This window comes from Lemur catta, chromosome 3 (genome assembly GCF_020740605.2).
Source record: "Lemur catta isolate mLemCat1 chromosome 3, mLemCat1.pri, whole genome shotgun sequence".
NCBI lineage: Eukaryota > Metazoa > Chordata > Mammalia > Primates > Lemuridae > Lemur > Lemur catta.
Genome location: NC_059130.1, coordinates 33,831,841 through 33,850,172, shown reverse-complemented (window position 1 = coordinate 33,850,172; position 18,332 = coordinate 33,831,841). Strand labels below are relative to the sequence as shown.

At 44.2% G+C, this 18,332-nt stretch overlaps 1 protein-coding gene across 6 annotated transcripts in view; it reads left to right on the top strand.

Annotated features, from left to right (window-relative positions):
- Nucleotides 1-17,494, top strand: part of CD244 (CD244 molecule) — a 33,442-nt gene extending 15,948 nt beyond the window's left edge. Inside the window, exons 2-10 of one of the 6 annotated variants that reach the window (XR_006734075.1) lie at nucleotides 5,861-6,196; nucleotides 6,286-6,555; nucleotides 8,377-8,481; nucleotides 8,952-9,019; nucleotides 11,171-11,236; nucleotides 12,707-12,772; nucleotides 14,168-14,224; nucleotides 14,604-15,180; nucleotides 15,346-15,436. Coding sequence is in view for 5 of the 6 variants with exons in the window: in XM_045547113.1 (XP_045403069.1) it covers nucleotides 5,861-6,196; nucleotides 6,286-6,555; nucleotides 8,377-8,481; nucleotides 8,952-9,019; nucleotides 11,171-11,236; nucleotides 12,707-12,772; nucleotides 14,168-14,224; nucleotides 15,346-15,426 (1,049 nt within the window). In the remaining variant the exon portion in view is untranslated. Of the gene's footprint in view, nucleotides 1-5,860; nucleotides 6,197-6,285; nucleotides 6,556-8,376; nucleotides 8,482-8,951; nucleotides 9,020-11,170; nucleotides 11,237-12,706; nucleotides 12,773-14,167; nucleotides 14,225-14,603; nucleotides 15,607-16,536 lie in introns of those variants that run through there. The other 5 variants (XM_045547113.1, XM_045547116.1, XM_045547114.1 and 2 more) reach the window with 5 other exon arrangements.
- The last annotated feature ends 838 nt before the right edge of the window (nucleotides 17,495-18,332 follow it).

Here is an 18,332-nt window from a genome sequence, read left to right as displayed (position 1 = left end):
ATTGGATGCTATTTTAATTTCTTTTTTTATTTTAATTTTTTTTTTGAGACAGAGTCTCACTCTGTTGCCCGGGCTAGAGTGCTGTGGCGTCCGCCTAGCTCACAGCAACCTCAAACTCCTGGGCTCAAGCAATCCTACTGCCTCAGCCTCCCAAGTAGCTGGGACTACAGGCATGCACCACCATGCCCAGCTAATTTTTTCTATATATATTTTTAGTTGTCCAGATAATCTCTTTTTATTTTTAGTAGAGATGGGGTCTGGCTCTTGCTCAGGCTGGTCTCGAACTCCTGAGCTTAAACGATCTGCCCGCCTCGGCCTCCCAGAGTGCTAGGATTACAGGTGTGAGCCACCACGCCCGGCTGCTATTTTAATTTCTAATGTTTTATAAGCCTTGATATTGGATAGTGAAAGTGTTCTTCAAGATTGCCTTGGCTATTTTAGGTACTACATTTCCAGATAAATTTTAGAATAAATTTGTCATTTGCTGTAAAAAGAACTTGTTAGAATTTTTATTGGAATTCTGTTGAATCTATAATTTAGGAAGAATTGACATCTTAGCAATATTAAGTCTTCCAGTAAAAAGCATGATCTTAGACAAGGTAGCATGAGAAAAAAAGAAAAGAAAAAATTCAAAGCAATTGTATACCCCTGCATTTTTTAGCTCTTTAAATTTTTCTTAGAAATCTCTTGCTGTACTATATGTGTAGATCTTAAATATTTCTTGTTGAATTCATTTCTAGGTATTTTAATTTTTTGTGGTATTGCAAATAGTATTGTTTTCAAAGTTGCATTTTCTATGTTTGTACTAATATGTAGAAATACAAATGATTTTTGTATATTGACCTGATATCCAGCAATCCTGCCAAACTGACATATACATTCAAATAGTTTCTCATATATTTCTCTGGATTTTCTATATACACAGTTGTATCATCTGTGAATAATAACAGTTTTATGTATTCATTTTTATTCCTTTTATTTTCCTTGCTTTGTTGAATTAGCCATGACTTCTGGTACAATGCTGATTAAAAGAGGTAATCATGGAATCCTTTTCTTGTTCCTGAACTCAGGAGGAAAGCATTCTATATTTTATCACTAAATATGATGTTAGCTGTATGTTTTTGGTAGATATTATTTATCGGATTAAGAAAGTTCCTTTCTATTCCTAGTTGGCTGAAAGTTTTTTAAAAATCATGAATGTGTATTGAATATTAACAAATGTCTCTTCTGCACATATTGAGACAATCATTTTATTTTTTTGTTTTATTGTGTTACTATGGTGAATTACATTCATGGATTTTAAAAATGCTAATAAACCTTGGCAGGAGGCAGTGACCCATGCCTATAATTCTAGCACTCTGGGAGGCCTGTTGGGAGGATTGCTTGAAGCCAGGAGTTCAAGACCAGCCTCAACAAGAGCAAGACCCCATGTCTACAAAAAAATAGAAAAATTAGCCAGACGTAGTGGCGCGCACCTGTAGTCCCAGTCACTCAGGAGGCTGAGATAGCAGGATCACTTGAGCCCAGGAGTTTGAGGTTGCACTGAGCTATGATGACACCACTGCACTCTACCCCATGTGACAGAGTGAGACCCTGTCTCAAAAAAGAAAAAAAAATGCTAATAAACCTTGAATACTTGGGACAAATCTCAATTGTTCAGGTTGTATTATTTTATTTATGTACTATTATATTCAGTTTGCTAACATTCAGTTTTCATTGATGTTCATGAGACATATTGGCCTGTGACTTTTCTTTCTCATTATATTTTGTCAGATTTTGTTATCAGAGTTTTACTGGCCTCAAAAAATGAGTTTCCGTTCTGTGGAATAGATTGGTACTAATTTGTAAATGTTTGGAAAAATCACTAATGAAGTTGTCTGAGCCTAGAGTTTTGTAGAAAGATTTTAACGTATGAATTCAATTTCTTTAATAGATATAAAACTCTTCAGAATTTCTGTATCTTCTTATGTCAGTGTTGGTATGTTGTATTTTCTAAGAAATTTTATCCATTTAATCTGAATTTTCTAATTTATTGACATAAAGGTATTCATAATACTTTCTTATTGTCTCTTAAAATATCTGTAGGTCCTTAGTCATATCCTTTTTATTTTTTCTTTCTTTCTTTCTTTTTTTTTTTTTGCAACAGAATCTTGCTCTGTGGCCTGGGCTAGAGTGCCGTGGTGTCACCCTAGCTCACAGCAACCTCAGACTCCTGGGCTCAAGTGATCCTCCTGCCTCACCTTCCTGGGTAGCTGGCACTAAAGTAGCGTGCCATCACGTTCGGCTAATTTTTTCTATTTTTAGTAGAGACCGGGTCTCACTCTTGCTCAGGGCTCAGGCGGGTCTCAAACGCCTGAGCTCAAGTGATCCAAAACAAAACAAAACAAAACAAAAAACTGAAATTCAGTAGTTTAAAATAACCATCACCTACTCAGTCAATGATTCTGCTAGTTGGTCATTTGGGTTGGGCTCAGCTAGTCTGTTCTTTTGGTTTTAGCTTGCATCGCTCATGCATGTATGGTCACCTGCCCAATTGGCTAGGGTGACTCGTCTAGGAGGGCCTCAGCTGTGTTGGTTTATCTTTGCACTGTGTGATCTCTCATTTTCCAGCAGGCTATCCTAGGCTTGTTCACATGTTGGCTAGACAAGTTTCCAAGAGAACAAGTAGAAATGTGCAAGTACTCTTCAGTCTTAGGCTTAGACCTGTCACAACATCATTTTTGCTGCATTCTATTCAGAAGGCCAGCTCAGTTACAAAAGACAGGGAAGTGGATGGACCCCTCTCTTGATGATGGGAGGAGCTGCAAAGCTACATTGCAAAGACCTGGCTATTTTTCTGTTCTATCATACTAGCTCTCTGATGAAATTCTCAAACTTGTATTTTATTTTCTTGAACATACTAAACATAATTATTTTAAAGTTTATGACCCATGACTCTCTTACCTAGATACTCCCTGGGGTCTGTTTCTATTGTCTATTTTTTCTTTTGGTTTTTGGACATATTTTCTCTCCTTATGCTTATTTTAAATTTCATCTTGGATATTACATATGAAAATTTATAGAAATAATTTAATGTTATCGTTAATGTTCTTTTCCTCTAGGAATAATTTATATTTGCCTCTAGTAAACAGGCAGATTAGAGTTACTAGAGATTCTAGTCTAATACAGGGTTGTAATGATTCAAGATTGAGCTTCAGTTCCTATGCAGGCTGGTCATCTCTTGTTCACTCTTACCCTTAGTGTACAACCCTTTGTGGTACCAACACCAACTGTGATGGGCTTCAGGTATACCCACTTTCTAACAGGAGGGCCCTGAACTCCATGTTCTCTTCGTTCCTTCAATTTATTGTAAACTCTGCTCCGTTCCTCAGCCTTTCAGCTGCCATTTATGGAATAAGAAGATGCCTCCAGGGAACAGAAGTAAAAAATGTTGGTCTTCCCTCTTTAAATTTCCTTCTTATAGATCTTGGCCCCCTACTATTTTTGCACTTTATTAGCTCTCTGATGCCTTTAACAACATGCTTTCATATTATGTTCATTTTTCTTCTAGTTATTATCAGTAGGAAGGTTGGTTAGCATGTCTTAACCTGTTTTTTTCTTCTTTTTTTGAGACAAGAGTCTCACTCTGTTGCCCGGTCTAGAGTGAGTGCCGTGGCATCTGCCTAGCTCACAGCAACCTCAAACTCCTGGGCTTAAGCGATCCTACTGCCTCAGCCTCCCGAGTAGCTGGGACTACAGGCATGTGCCACCATGCCCGGCTAATTTTTTCTGTTTATATTTTAGTTGGCCAGATAATTTCTTTCTATTTTTAGTAGAGACGGGGTCTCGCTCTTGCTCAGGCTGGTCTCGAACTCCTGATCTTGAGCGATCCACTCGCCTTGGCCTCCCAGAGTGCTAGGATTACAGGCGTGAGCCACCGCGCCCAGCCTTAACCTGGTTTTTTATTATCAGAATTAGAATTCCTTAAATGATTATTTATCTCAACCATTAAGTGCATGCTGTAGAGTGATAGTATATTCTGTTTCCAGATCATGAACTCTCTGGAGTCAGGAGCCATGTCTTATACATGAAGAGGTCCTACTGCTTCAGGGTATAGGTACAGTGAGACTCAATGAAGACTAAATAATTGATGGTGACAGTGTATGTCCTTTTTGTAGGTTTAGTGATTACTTTTTTCTTTCACTTTTTTTTCTCAGGGTCTTTGTGCTATGCTTGGTAGGTTGACCTGTTCTCATAAATATTGCTAAGACTCTTGGAGACAGAGACACAGATTCAGGGCACAGCCTCTGCTTTTGAGAAGGTCTTGGTTTGGTAATTGGATACAGCCAGTACAAGTCACATAAATATAAGTCAAGTACAAAATGGGAGCCCTATGTGTTTTACTTAGGCACATCTATATCAAAGAAACATACATATGTGTGTATATGTTTAACAGATCTCTGGGGTACCTGTGTAGAGTCGTTACATGGATATATTGAGTAGTGGCAAAGTCTGGGCTTTTTGTGTAGCCCTCACCCAATTAGTATACATAATACCCATTAGGTAATCAGAAATCAGGGGTGGGATGAGAAATCATTTCTCCTCCCACACCCCACTCCTGCCCTTCTCCAATGTCTATTGCTCCACTCTCTGTGTCCAGGTGTACTCATTATTTAGATCCCACTTATAAGTGAGAACATGTGGTACTTGATTTTCTGAAAGAAACATATTTCTTCAGCCCAATAGTATTACAAGTCCTTTAATTACGTACTCAGTCCCTTGGCGAAGTGCCAGGATAAAGGTGTAGCTGGGAGAAAGTGCATTTATAATGCACTGGATGTCTAGACATCCCTCTCTCTCCACTTCCCTCTTCTTAATGACCTCCATTTTAACAGAGCCATCTGTATAACTATCCTCATCTCCTATTCTCTCATCTAGACTCTCCTGACCCTCCTCAACGCACCCAGACAGACTTTTTTATTTCCTACCCCTGCTGGGCCATGCCACATAGAGTCCCTGCCACAAACAGCTGCAGGAACGTCTACTCTTCTCCACTGACTGCACTGGGCTGCTCTAGGGTATCACACCCCATATTCATTAGCTTTCATCTTGATCCCTTGAGAGAGAAGTGCTAGGATATGCCTGGGAAGTGTATTTTTATTTTTCTCATTCTAATTGTTTTTAGGGAGCAATTTTTGTGGAGACTTTTTGGTCACTAAAAAATTTGGAAACATTAATGAATAATGACTACAATCCAGTGTGCCAAGTGCTACAAGAGAGGACCATGAATTGAGCTCTTTGGGCAGACAGTAGAGGGGCCATGAGTTTAGCATGAAGACTTAGTTTTGCTGGGGTCCAGCCATCCAGAATTTCTGGCCATCACCACTGGCCATTATTAGTTGCCTCAGTGCTGCTTGGAGGGAGTCACACTAGATATGGTGTTTATAATATTGTGGTTAAGAATTCACCCTCTAAAGACAATCAGACTGGGTTTCAACCTCATCACTCTCATTGTGTAACTTGAGCCAGTTACTTAAGTTCTTTCTTCCTTACCTATAAAATGGGAATAAGACCCTCATATATGGTCATTGTGAAATTAAATAGTTAAAACATGCAAAGTGTTTGAAATCTGACCATCACATAGTAAATACTCAAGGGATTTAAGCTATTATTAATTGGTCTGTGGACTCCTTCAGACAAGGGCCACAGAGCTTGGGGAGAGAGGGCACAGATAAGTGAAGTACCCTCGAAGGTTCTCTTAGGCTCTGGCATCCTCCTACTCCCCCCATCCTATTGGCTTAAGGGAAGTCACATCCAACTGCCCACATTGCTCAGGACTGACATTCTTCTTGCCACTTTCAGCTTGGGTTCTCTTTCTTAGAATGCCCAGGTTCAACCAACCATGCATTTGGCCTCTCAGGAGTGTCTCTCCAGTTATGGCCCAACACCCCACAGACAAAGATGGACTCTGTTGAATGGAAGGTGAAGCTGACCTCACATTCAGCATATCAGAATATACTGAAGTGGGAGAATGGGTCCAATTTGAAATATGAATCTTGGACTTTGAATAATATCAGCAATAAATACAGCTTTATAATTGAGACCTTGACTCTTCTAATCAACGCAGCTGAGCAGAAGGATAGTGGCCTCTACTGCCTGGAGGTCACCAATAAGTCTGGAAAAGTTTGGAGAGCCAAGTTCAAGGTTCATGTATTTGGTGAGTCTATAGGACCATTTACCCTGTCCCTCTGATTCCTGTAGGACTTGTATTTCCAGTGCTTTTCTGATCAGAATCTCTGTTTCCAGATGAAGTTGAGAAACCCCTCCTGTGGGGGCAGGGGAAGGTCCTGGACAGAGGGAAGTGCCAAGTGTCTCTGTCCTGCTTGGTCTCCAGGGATAGCAATGTGAGCTATGCTTGGTACAGAGGGAGTGAGCTGATCAATATGACAAGGAACCTCACCATCCTGGAGAAGACTGGTGCTGATGGCACGTACATATACACCTGCAATGTCAGCAACCCTGTCAGTTGGAAAATCCAAACCCTTAACCTCACTCAGGGCTGTCAGAATGCCCCGGGTAAGTGGCACACTTTGGGCTATAAGAGGGGCTGAAAGTGTTGGGCTCCACGAGCATGCTTATGTACAAGAGAGACCTGGGTATGAGAAGAGATCCCGTGGCTTCCTCCGCCAGGGCCTTGTAGCTCCTCCTCAGGGGGATCCTAACCTCTAGGCATATAGTTCCTATAAAGTCAGGCCTGTCCCAGCCTGGGAAAAATTTTATTCCCATCTTCTTCTGGGAGCTGCAACCTTTTCCTTCACATGGGGAATGCATAGTTGGTTGGTGAATTACAGTCCTGCAATGGCTCCCGGCCATTATTTCCTTCCTCTGAGAGGCTGATGGAGACCTGCTTTCTCCTCGTGAGTGATAACTTTCCCAAAGACATAGTCCCTCATGAGGTAACTACACTGTACAGCAGTAGCCTGGATGGGAGCATCAGGAGGATCACAGGGATGCTCCGAGAGTTCTCAGGCCATTGCTTATGCTCATCCTGAGAGTTACATGAGTTAAATGAGCACTCCTTCTTATTGGGTAGACAAAGACTTAATGTGCCATCAGTGTGGACATTACAGGAAAGAAAACCACATGCAGTCCCTATCTTTAAGAAACGTGCAGCCAAATTGGGGCAATAAAATTAAGTACTTGTGGGCAAAAAAGGAAACAAGACTGAGACAACGTGTAGTGACAAGGATGGGCTTCTGGGTCATATCAACAATGGCTTCATCATTCACAAGCTCTGTGATCTCAGGCAGATTCATTAACTTTTCTGAGCCTCAATTTTTCTCTTGAGTGAAATGGGGATGATAATAAATACATCAGGGTATTGCTGTTAAGAGTAAAAGAGATAATGTTTGTAAAGAGCCTAGTCAGGCAGTGCTTGGGACACTTAATTCCTTTCCCTTCCTTTTTTTTTTTTTTTTTTGGTGAAGTAAGAGCTATTACATCCCTTCCTCTTCTTGGTTGAATTATACATCAGGCTACATGTGTGACACAAATGTTAAATGCAGAAGTTCAAATGAGGAAGAGCCACGAAGGCAGGAATAGTAGGAAGGTGAAATAGAAGACTTGCCTGGCACATCATAGCTAAGCAATGAATATTTGTCAAGTTAAAAACAAATGAATGAATAGATGTAACATGTGCTGTGCCAGATGCTTCACATATGTAATCATCCCTTGATATCCATGGGGGACTAGTTCCAGGACCCCTCACAGATTCCAAAATCCCTTATATAAAATGGCACAGTATTTGCATATTATCTACACACATTCTCCCGTACAGTTTAATCATTCTAGGTTACTTATAACATCTATTACAATGTAAATGCTATGTAAATAGTTGTTATACCATATTATTTATGGAATAATGAAGAAAAAATCAGTACATATTCAGTACAGATGCAATTTTTTCCCCAAATAATTTGGATCTGCAGTTGGTTGGATCCACAGACACAGAAGCCACAGATATGGTGGGCCGCTTGTATTAGATCATGTAACTAACCCCTATAAGTAGATAGCATTATCTCCTTCTTACAGGTGAGAAAACCCGAGAGGCTCTCTAAGAGGCTCAGAGAGGTTAAATAAGTAGCACAGAGTTCATAGAGTTAGTAGTTGAGCCAGGTCTGTCAGATATTATTAATAATATCCATTCTCTTGGTATCACTCAGGGGAGGGCACCCAATTGAGCAAAGAGAAAACCTTGAGGGTGACTTCACAGGACACGAGGAGACCAGCCACACTAGAGAGGAGAGTGGGTTTTGAGGCAGCCCCTGCGGCAGACAGGTGGGAAGAAAGAAGAGGGAGAGCTGACAGTTCACTCTTTGTGCCTTCTGTATCCTGCAGAATTCAGATTTTGGACCTTTTTGGTGACCATTGTGATTCTAATCACACTGCTCCTTGGCACCCTCGCCAGCTTCTGTGTGTGGAAGAGGAAGAGGAAGCAGCCAGGTAAGTGAAAGGTCCTTGAGGAGGTGCTGTTGCCTGAGGCATCAGATCCAGTGACTTGGCCCCGTGTCCGGTGGGGGTGGGCGGGGGATGTGTGGGAGCAGGGAGTGTTGGGGTAGGCGTGTGCATGCTTGGGGGTGAGCAAGCAGCGGCTGCTCGGCCCTCTTTCCCAGTTCACAACTTCTGTGCTGCCTGCCAGATGTTCACAATCAGATCCCAATGTGCAGATTTCTCTGCAGGTGGCTGGTTGGGTGGGGGACTGCCCAGCCTGCTGGAGGAGGTGTGTTGGTACAGTTGCTGCCTCTGTGCTCTTTGGGCATCCTGGGAAGAGCACTCACCTGCCTCCTTTCTAGGACTTTTCTTCAGGTCTTGGCCATCTGGCATGGAGGTGGGACCTGTTAGAAACTGAAGCCTGAGCTAGAGGCCCTCTGGAGGTTTCTTCAGCTCTATTCTTTGCTTCCTTCTTCCTGCAGAGACCAGCCCTGAGGAATTTCTGACAATTTATGAAGATGTCAAGGACCTGCAGACTAGGAGAAATCAAGTATGGCATACTGGGGGCTAGGATCTCTCTCAACTAGCCTGGGAGATGCCTTTATGATGATGGCCATTTGGAGCAGGAGGACAAAAAAGACTTGACAATTGTCCTCTTGATGTGATCCTCAGCCCTTCCCATCTACCTTTCCTCTGTTTCCTAGCTCTGGCCATGGGGGGCGGGGGAAGGAAAACAAAGGGAGCAGAGAAGATGAAGGGGGGCAGGAGGGGCAATCTGGTGCAAAATCGCACCTGCCGAGCAGGAGGGAGCACAGCAGGAATCAATAGCAGGGTTGGGATGCTGCTGCCTCTGCCTCCTGCGCACACCACCCCTCACGTCCTCACCTCTGCCTCCCAGCAGCTGGGCTGAGCACCAGGAGGAGTGTAGCCTTCTTGTATTCATTGTGTCTGACCACAAATTCTCTTTTCCTAGCAAGTTGGAGCTTACTTTCTTGAGTCCCTTAATCGTGACCCAGGCTGGAGAGTGTGGCCAGCCAAAGCACAGCAGACCTGTAGCTGGCTCAGTAGGCTAAGTTCACAGCCTCTTAGGAAGAAGAGGCCTGAGTCTGGCTGGGGCACAGAGAGTAACCAGCTCAGCACAAAGCCTATGGATATCAGAGCAGGCTCCTCCAGGACCCTCTCTCACTGGCTCTCTGTGGCAAACAAGTCTGCCTGTCATCCTGGGATGTAGAAGGGGAGGAAGCTGTAGAGGGTCTGCAGACACCCCTGCTGCTGGGCCTCTGAGCAGGGCAGGATGTGGTGGCAGGCCCCAGGGAAAGGCCCCAGTGGGTCAGGCAGTGGCTACCGCACTGCTGGTGAGAAGGGGTGGTGGCAGGTGGGGAGGAAATGCCTTTTTCCTGCTGCCATTCCTGGTGCTTGGTGGTGGAGGCCCAGCAGCATGCAGGAAGCACACATGGCGGAGCTCTTATGCCCAGATGTGCCACTCTGGGAGGCCTCAGAACAGGCAAGCGACCGCTCTCAGGTCTGGGCTCGGTTGGCATTAGGGCGGCTCCCCTTGCCGGTGTTCTTGCCCCCGCAGTGGAATACTGGGGTGTGAAAAATAAAAGACTTTGTTTCTCTTGCTGCTACCAGACTCTGGTACAAATTTCATGCACATCTACCCACAGTCACTGATGCCCATGTACTCCCTAAAAACAGCCTTTTTTTCCCCCCAAATGAAGATGACTTTAGATTAGGAGACCAGAGGGGAAAAATAACAACTTAGAGCAGCAGGGATCAGCCCTCCCTGGCCTCTCCCTGCTGTCTCTGGGTTTGAGTTTGAAGGCCTAAATCCCGAGTTTCATAGGGTCTCACTTTGGGACCCACCTCCAATCTTTCTGGAGACACTTCACATGAGTGTAGACAGGAGAGAAAAGCAGCAAACTCCTGCTTCTTGACAGGTGCCCATGGCTCTCCAGCCTCCAGGGACAGCTGACATTTCTCTGCTCCTTTTAGCTTCTTCTTGCTTCTGGAAGTTGAGCTTCCACCTAGTCCAGTGGGTCCTGCTGGCCTTCACTAGCTCCCCACCAGAGCCCAAACTGGCAATATGTGCTCAGGGTCAGCAGCATGAAACACCTCCACCCCTAACCCCTGATCTCCTGAGGGGCAGGAACAGAGGAGGGAAGCAGGAAGGGCCATGTGTTCCCTTTTGACCTTGGGCCCAGGGGTCCGCCCAACACCCAGCTGCCCAGGGCAAGCTGGCCTGGTAGGCTGCATCTAGAGAGGGGGCTTCAGTGTACTCAGTCTTTGAAATGTTTAAACCCTCTGAATTGCAGTGCCCTGAGGTAAGGCTCAGATCACAGTGCTACTCAGAACTCTGACCACTATCAGGGATTACCTGGCAAATTTAGTAGAGAAGTCAGCAAAGGCAAGAAGGGTTTCTAAGTTACTGAAGTGAAGAAAGTGACAGGGTTGCTCGAATTCCTTCACACCTGGTGGTCCCTTGATCTTGACACTAACTGCTCCACAGCCAATGGCTCTTCTTCCTGTCTCTCCCCATCCTGGGGTGACCAGTAATGAGGCTCTCTGCAGTCCTGCCCCTCCTTCCCAGGCTCCTAGGAGCCCCCCTTCTTTTTGCTGTCTTTCCTTATTCAACCCCAATCTGAACCGACCCAGCTGTCTGCTCATGTTACCCTATGTCTCTTTCCTACCTCTTATGCAGGAGCAGAAGCCAAAGCAGAATTTTCCTGGAGAAGAGACTACCATCTACTCTACGGTCCAGTCCCAGGTATCCATCTGGTTTCTCCAAATCCACTCCATGCCTGTCTGTGGGGCTTCCTGATGCACTATGTCCCTCTCCCCTGAAACTCACACCCTTGGCAGAGTAAAATCTTGGTGCTCCTAGGGTCCAGAAGACAGCTTAGCCTTAGTTGCATTAACAACTTATTTGAAATGATCAGTGTGGTTTTGGAGTGTCTTAGCACAGCTGGATAGCCCAATGCAGGCATTCTTTCTTTCCCATGCCTGGCAGAAAGTCTGACCCAGATAAAGTCTGCAGGGGAGGAAATTTATTGGGGGACTTAACTTCTGTTTTTCATTCTTGCTGCTTCCAGTACTTGAGGCCCTTGTACTTCTTAATCTCTATTCCTTATTATACCTGTTTTCAGGAAAGAATAGATTTGTAGTGGTGCCTTTTATCTTATTATGACTTAGCAATAATGTCCATTTTCTTAAGCCTCACATAACAGCCTCATGAGGCTGTTCTAAGTACTTTAGATGTGGTCTAAATTCCTTATCACAGATGAGGAAGCATTAGTCAAGTTAACTAATGTGCTCAAGACCACTTAGCTAGGTCATGGCAAAGCTGAGTCCAATGGCTCTGAGTCCCCATTCCATGCCCCCCCACCTCTAGCATTCTGGGATTACATAGATGCACCCAGAAACTGGAGACACATCCTCTAATATTGACAGCTAAGGTGACATCGATAACTCAGGATAGGCATCTCTCCCAAGGAAAACACTGCCTCCTGGTTGCCAGTGATCAAAAATTTCTGACAAAAATGGCTTAAAAAAAAAAAAAAAAAAGAATTGAGACCTGAAACAGCAACATCCCCAGCATGGGGGCTAAGCTGTGGGACAAAGAAAATCTGATCATAAGGGTGATTGATATCTGTCAGTTCCCTGGTTTTAGCCACGTTGAATTCCAATGAGAGGTGTTTGAATAAATGCAAAGAAGGGCTCCTCTCAGACTAGCTGTTGAATGAGAATGAGATTCCTCCTCTGGAGCATCTTAAAAGGAGGATCGTTTACCTGCCTTAGAGAACACCTGGTTCAGGTCCAGAGAAGAAAGGCATGTTGCCAAAGGGAGGCATGGAGGTGTTGAGGAAAGAGCCCTGGAGAACCTTGGGTTTGAATCCTGCCTCTGCTCTGTACACACTGTCTGGCTTGAGCTATTTATCCTTTTGGAGCCTTATCTGTGGTGTGCAGCAAGTTATAATCATTTCTACCTATAGGAGTGTTATGAGAACTAGGGGAGAATACATGTATAAAGTAAGCACTCAACAAATAGTAGCTATCATCAATGACAGACTGGGACTAGCACTTAGGTTGTCTGACCTCCTGGCTAATCCAGGGTTCTTTCCACTAACACTTAGAGTTTCTGTCTGGGCAGGGCTGAGGCAGAGGGGTGGAAGAGATGACTTCCTAGGGTTGTCTTGGATCTAGACTTCTGAAATGGTTTTATTTCTCTTCTTATTAGTCTTCTGCTTCCACATCACAAGAAACTGCAAATACGTTATATTCATTAATACAGCCTTCCAGGAAGGTGAGTCTCTTCCTGGGGGCAGGGGTGCTGTGGATGCAGATGTGCGTTTGTATGTGCGTGTGCAGACACATGTTTGCAGTGTGTTTGCACATCCCAGTGAAGCGCCCTCCACTGTTGTATCTGAGTAGCTTCTGTTAAGTGACTGTATGTATATGTTAAGGAGCCAACAAGAAATGCCTTTCTGGTTCTGTCTGGAGAAAACTAACAGCTTCTAGACAAAGAGAACAGTGGATTAGAGGATTTTCTAGGAGTTTATGTGAGAGGTAATGGATAATCAGAACAGAAAGGAGATGGTTTGTGCAGAGCACCACAGGTCCTTAACAGGCTAGCTGAGGTTATGGCGAGAGATACTGGTGGTTTTGCAAGGCAGCGACATAATGCCTGTAGCTGCAGAAGTAGAATGGACCTACAGAGATGCAACTTTCAGGTTCCGACAAGGTCCTGGCCAGTCACTTGCTGGTCGAGGCCTCTGGACTGAGGCAACCCATCCTGGTGTACTCAAATCCTGCTCTAAGCTGAGCCCAGAGCTCTCATGTGTACCTGGAGCCAGAGTTCATTATCCTGGTACCCATGGTCACTGTTTTTTACTTTGTGTGGGAGGGGATGGGAACAGGGGTGTTCCCAAGGCTGCAGCCCCAGTATGAAACCACAAGCCTTAACATTGTAGTAGGGGAAGCTGGGAATCCACAAAACTGTGGAGGTCCATGCAGGTGAGGGACCATGTATTTGAAGGGGGTTAGGACAGATTTTCAGGCTTTTCATTTAATGTCCTCCCAATAAGTCATTCAACCAACTTGGATTCCGCCATGAGAGAGATTTATTTTTAATTATAAGGATATATAGATGGACATATAGATGTTCACAGGCACTGTGTTCACATGCTTTGGTATTATGTTATGAAAACTCCATATACTGAATGTTTCTTACTTTCAGTGATTCATAAAACCACTGTGTTCAGGGTATGTGCTAGGGTTGGCAATTATTTATGTGCCAGAATTGTTTACATTAGGGTATGTGTATGCTCAATGTTGAAGAGATACATGGTTTGGGGCAGTATTTGTGTTAGGATTGCCTGAGGGATGTGTGTGTGTGTGTGTGTCTGTGTGCACTAGGAATGTATGTATGTGTGGGTTTTAGTGGTGTGTGGGTGTGGAATGCTAAATTCTGACTTTGCGTCAGGAATGTCATATCATAGGTAAGTACCGTATGTATTGTGCCTTCCCTGGAGACCATAAACACCACTGTCTACTCCTGGGGTAGGAGATTCTATTCACTTTCTGGTTGAGGAAACCTCAGTGGTTTCCTGGGCCCTGAGTCTCTTTTGGGACCTCTCACATCAGGAGAGGAACAACTCTTGTCTTGAAGTTAAGCATTCTTTACTCTCTGAATTTCTAGTCTGGATCCAAGAAGAGAAATCACAGCCCATTCTTCAGTAGCACTGTCTATGAAGAGGTAAGATTCTGGAACTCCTTCTGAATGGGCCTAGTGTCTGGGGCATAGCCCTGAAGTCTGGCTATGAAAGGGTGTACCCATAAGAAGGTCATCCATCCAGTTTCAGAGTTGCCAGGATTTTAGGGATCCTATAATACTAATCTTAATTTTAGAGGTGAAGACATTGAGGCCTAGGGAGAGTGAGGGTCTAACTCACACGATATAACCAAGATCATAGCACGTATTCAGGTTTGACTCTTATTGGGCAGTTTGGGTCCTAAATCAGAACTATTCCCAAGCTAGTTCCCAGGCCACAAACTGGACCTCTCTCTTTTCCAAGGCTGGGGGGTAGGGGTAAGAGAGCGGATAATAAGTGACTTTCTGTTTTTTTCCCCCTCAGCCCTCAAGTGGAGCCAGAATAAGTGACTTTATATGATTTTCTAAAGTTAGCAAGTCATTGGAAGCCATTCCAGGACATGGGTGGCCTTAAGCTCTGCTAGGATCACACTGTTCCTAGGTGACCACTGAGCCTGGTGGCTGAGTTGATTCCCATCAGGGCATTTAGGAGTGGAAAGGAGAGACTCAACATTGATTGGGGATTTTTTATGTATGAAGCAGCCTGCCAGTATCATCACATGAATTATCTCATTTAATCTTCACAGAATGGTATAAGGTGTGTGTATAATTATATTCTCCATTTACACCTAGAGAAATTAAGGCACGGAGAGCACCCCCGTCCCCACCCATTAGCCTCATGCTACACCCGAGCCTCTACCTGTGGTCCAAGAAAGATGTTGCCATTGGTCACAAGGGTGGGTCCAGCTGGGATTCCTGCCACCTCAGCTACAATCCAACATTAAAGCCAGCTGGACAGTCTGGAATTGTAGAGGACACTGTTTGGGCCAAGGTGGTCTGGAGGTCTGCCTTGTGTATGGTTAAATGAGCACGGGAATTGGAGCCAGAAGAACTGGATTCAGGTCCCTCCTTTACTTCACATTGGTTGTTGACCCTGAGTAATTCGTTTTACCACTTCAAGCTTCATTTTCTTATTCTGTAAAATGGGGACAATAATTCATACCCCACAGGATTGCTATAAGGATCTCCTAGTGAGAGAGTCTGAAGTTTCTCCTTTTCTTCTGCAGGTTGGAAAGAGACGACCCAAAGCCCAGGACCCTGCTCAATTGAGCCGCAAAGAACTAGAGAGCTTTAGTGTCTATTCCTAGTTGCTATGGCTGTTCTCATCTCTCATAGCAGCGTCTGCTTTGGGAATCAGCACAATGGATGATGCCACATGAGTCTCTGTAGGACACATCCTAGTCTAGAGAGGATATGAAAGTTTGTTCGTTTTTTCTTTTTCTTTTTTTTTTTTTTGAGACAGAGTCTCACTCTGTTGCCCGGGCTAGAGTGCCATGGCGTCAGCCTAGCTCACAGCAACCTCAAACTGCTGGGCTCAAGCAATCCTTCTGCCTTAGCCTCCCGAGTAGCTGGGACTACAGGCATGCGCCACCATGCCCAGCTAATTTTTCTATATATTTTTAGTTGTCCCACTAATTTCTTTTCCATTTTTAGTAGAGATGGGGTCTCACTCTTGCTCAGGCTGGTCTCAAACTTCTGACCTCAAGCTATCCTCCTGCCTTGGCCTTCCGGAGTGCTAGGATTACAGGCGTGAGCCACCACGCCCGGCCTGTTCATTTTGTTTTGAAAATGATTTCTAACAGCCATCATAAGAGCCAGGCTGTTAAATAATATCTTCCAATTTACAGATCAGACAAAAACAGGTGGAAAGGTTGAGTGGTTCACAAAAGACCATATTCCAACTACATGTAATCTATAAAGTGCTATGTAAATGTTGGGTGGCATTGTTATTAGATTCCTTCCTCCTTGTTTTCTAATCTGTTATTTGTCTTTCCCACACCCTGATCTGGGATGACTGTACCTCTAGACCCTCCCCTGGCCTAGGCCCATCTTCCAACGCAAGAGGAAGGACAGAGGATGGTGACGCAGGGGAAAAGGAAAGGCTCTCCTCCATGGGGCCAGACTGTGTGGCTGTGAGTGGGCTGGCAGTTTCTCCAGGGGGCCAGGGCTTGGGCTGTACTGAAATGCAGAGAAAAAACTTTCCCCCCACCCTCACACCTTTACTTTTGGCTAGTTGGTCACCAAGGAGAGTGTGTGGAAGCAAGAGTAGATGGTACAGAGCAAACCCACCTCTGAGCTGAAAAAGCACCCAAGCACATGCCGTCCTGATGATCTGGTGGCAAGACCAGCTTTGTTCACAGTGTGATGTTTGATTTACAAAGGCACGTTATTAAAAATCTATTTTGGCTTCTTCACAGAAGTAGCTTCACAGCAGAAGAGGCCTCTTGGCAACCATATTCTATTTAAGTCCCGAATCCTGAGAGCGCTCCCACAGTGCACACTAGAGGGGGCCCAGGCAGCTGGGGGCTGAAGATGAAGCCGCTGGGTATTAGACACTGTGTCGGGTTCCCTGGGTCTTCAGGCCAGACCCTTCAACAAGGCTGTGGGGAGCAGGGCTGAGACTGGCTGAGCCCAGGAAAGGACAAAGGTGAACTGGGAGAGGGGCTTACTCAGAGACCCCAGTAGGTGACAGCGCACTGAGCCTGGATCTTCAAGTGCCCCACCCTGTATTTTACATATGAGTTTAATATAAATTCTGCAGTGTTATGCAGAGGTAGTCTAAATCCCTTGCCTGAACTAAATTTATGTATCTTCTCCATATTCTAACAGCCATGATCAGAGCCAGGCTGTTAAATAATCCCATCCAATCTACAGATCGGACAAGAACAGGTGGAAAGCTTGGGTCATTCACAAAAGACCAAAGGGCCCTTGTGGGCCAACATAAACACGTGTCTGTTTCAATTCTGCTTCATAGGGGTCTGGTTTCCTGGTGAGCTATCAGTGTCCCCCAGCTTTGTTCACAATGTGACATCAGAGAGCTGAGGGGTAGCCGAGGGGTGCACTTGCCCGTACCCTGCTTGATATCTCCACCTTGGAGACTGTGCAGCTGGCCAGGCTGGCTTCTTCCTGGAAAGAGTGTGAACAGACCGCATCTTAAAGCAAGTGCCAAGCTTTAAAACCAGGGAAATGTATTCCAAAGGAGTCTGGAGGCCTGAGGCAGGTATTGGGAGCTGAGTGGCAGAGTCAAGAAGTTTGGTGAGCAGAGGCAATAGGAAATGACTGGGGTCAGAAACAGTCCAGATGGACCAGATGGGTTCACACCTGAATTTTACCATACCTACAAAGAAGAACTGGTGCCCATCCTACATAAACTATTCTCCAATATTGAGAAAGATGGAGTTCTCCCCAACACATTTTACCAAGCCAACATAATTTTAATACCAAAACCAGGAAAGGATGCAACAAAAAAGAAAACTACAGACCAATATCTCTTATGAATATAGATGCAAAAATTCTCAATAAAATCCTAGCAAATTGAATCCAAGTGCTTATCAAAAAAATAATCCATCACAACCAAGTGGGCTTCATCCCAGAGATGCAGGGATGGTTTAACATATGCAAATCTATAAATGTAATTCACCACATAAATAAAAGCAAAAATAAAGATCATATGATTCTCTCAATAGATGCAGAAAAAGCATTTGACAAAATTCAACACCCTTTTATGATAAGACCACTTAACAAAATAGGCATAGATGGGGCCTATCTAAAAATGATACAAGCCATATATGACAAACCCACAGCCAACATCATACTGAATGGGGAAAAATTGAAAGCATTCCCACTTCGAACTGGAACCAGACAAGGCTGCCCACTGTCCCCCTTACTTTTCAACATAGTATTGGAAGTCCTTGTGAGAGCTATCAGGCAAGAGAGCAGAATCAAGGGAGTGCAAATAGGGAAAGAAGAGATCAAACTGTCACTCTTTGCTGATGATATGATGTTATATCTAGAAAACCCCAAGGATTTAACCAAGAGACTCCTGGAATTGATCAATGAATTCAGTAAAGTCTCAGGATACAAAATCAATACACACAAATCAGAGCCATTCATATATGCCAATAACAGTCAAACGGAGAACCAAATTAAGGACTCAATACCCTTCAAAATAGCAACAAAGAAAATAAAATGTCTAGGAATATATTTAACTAAG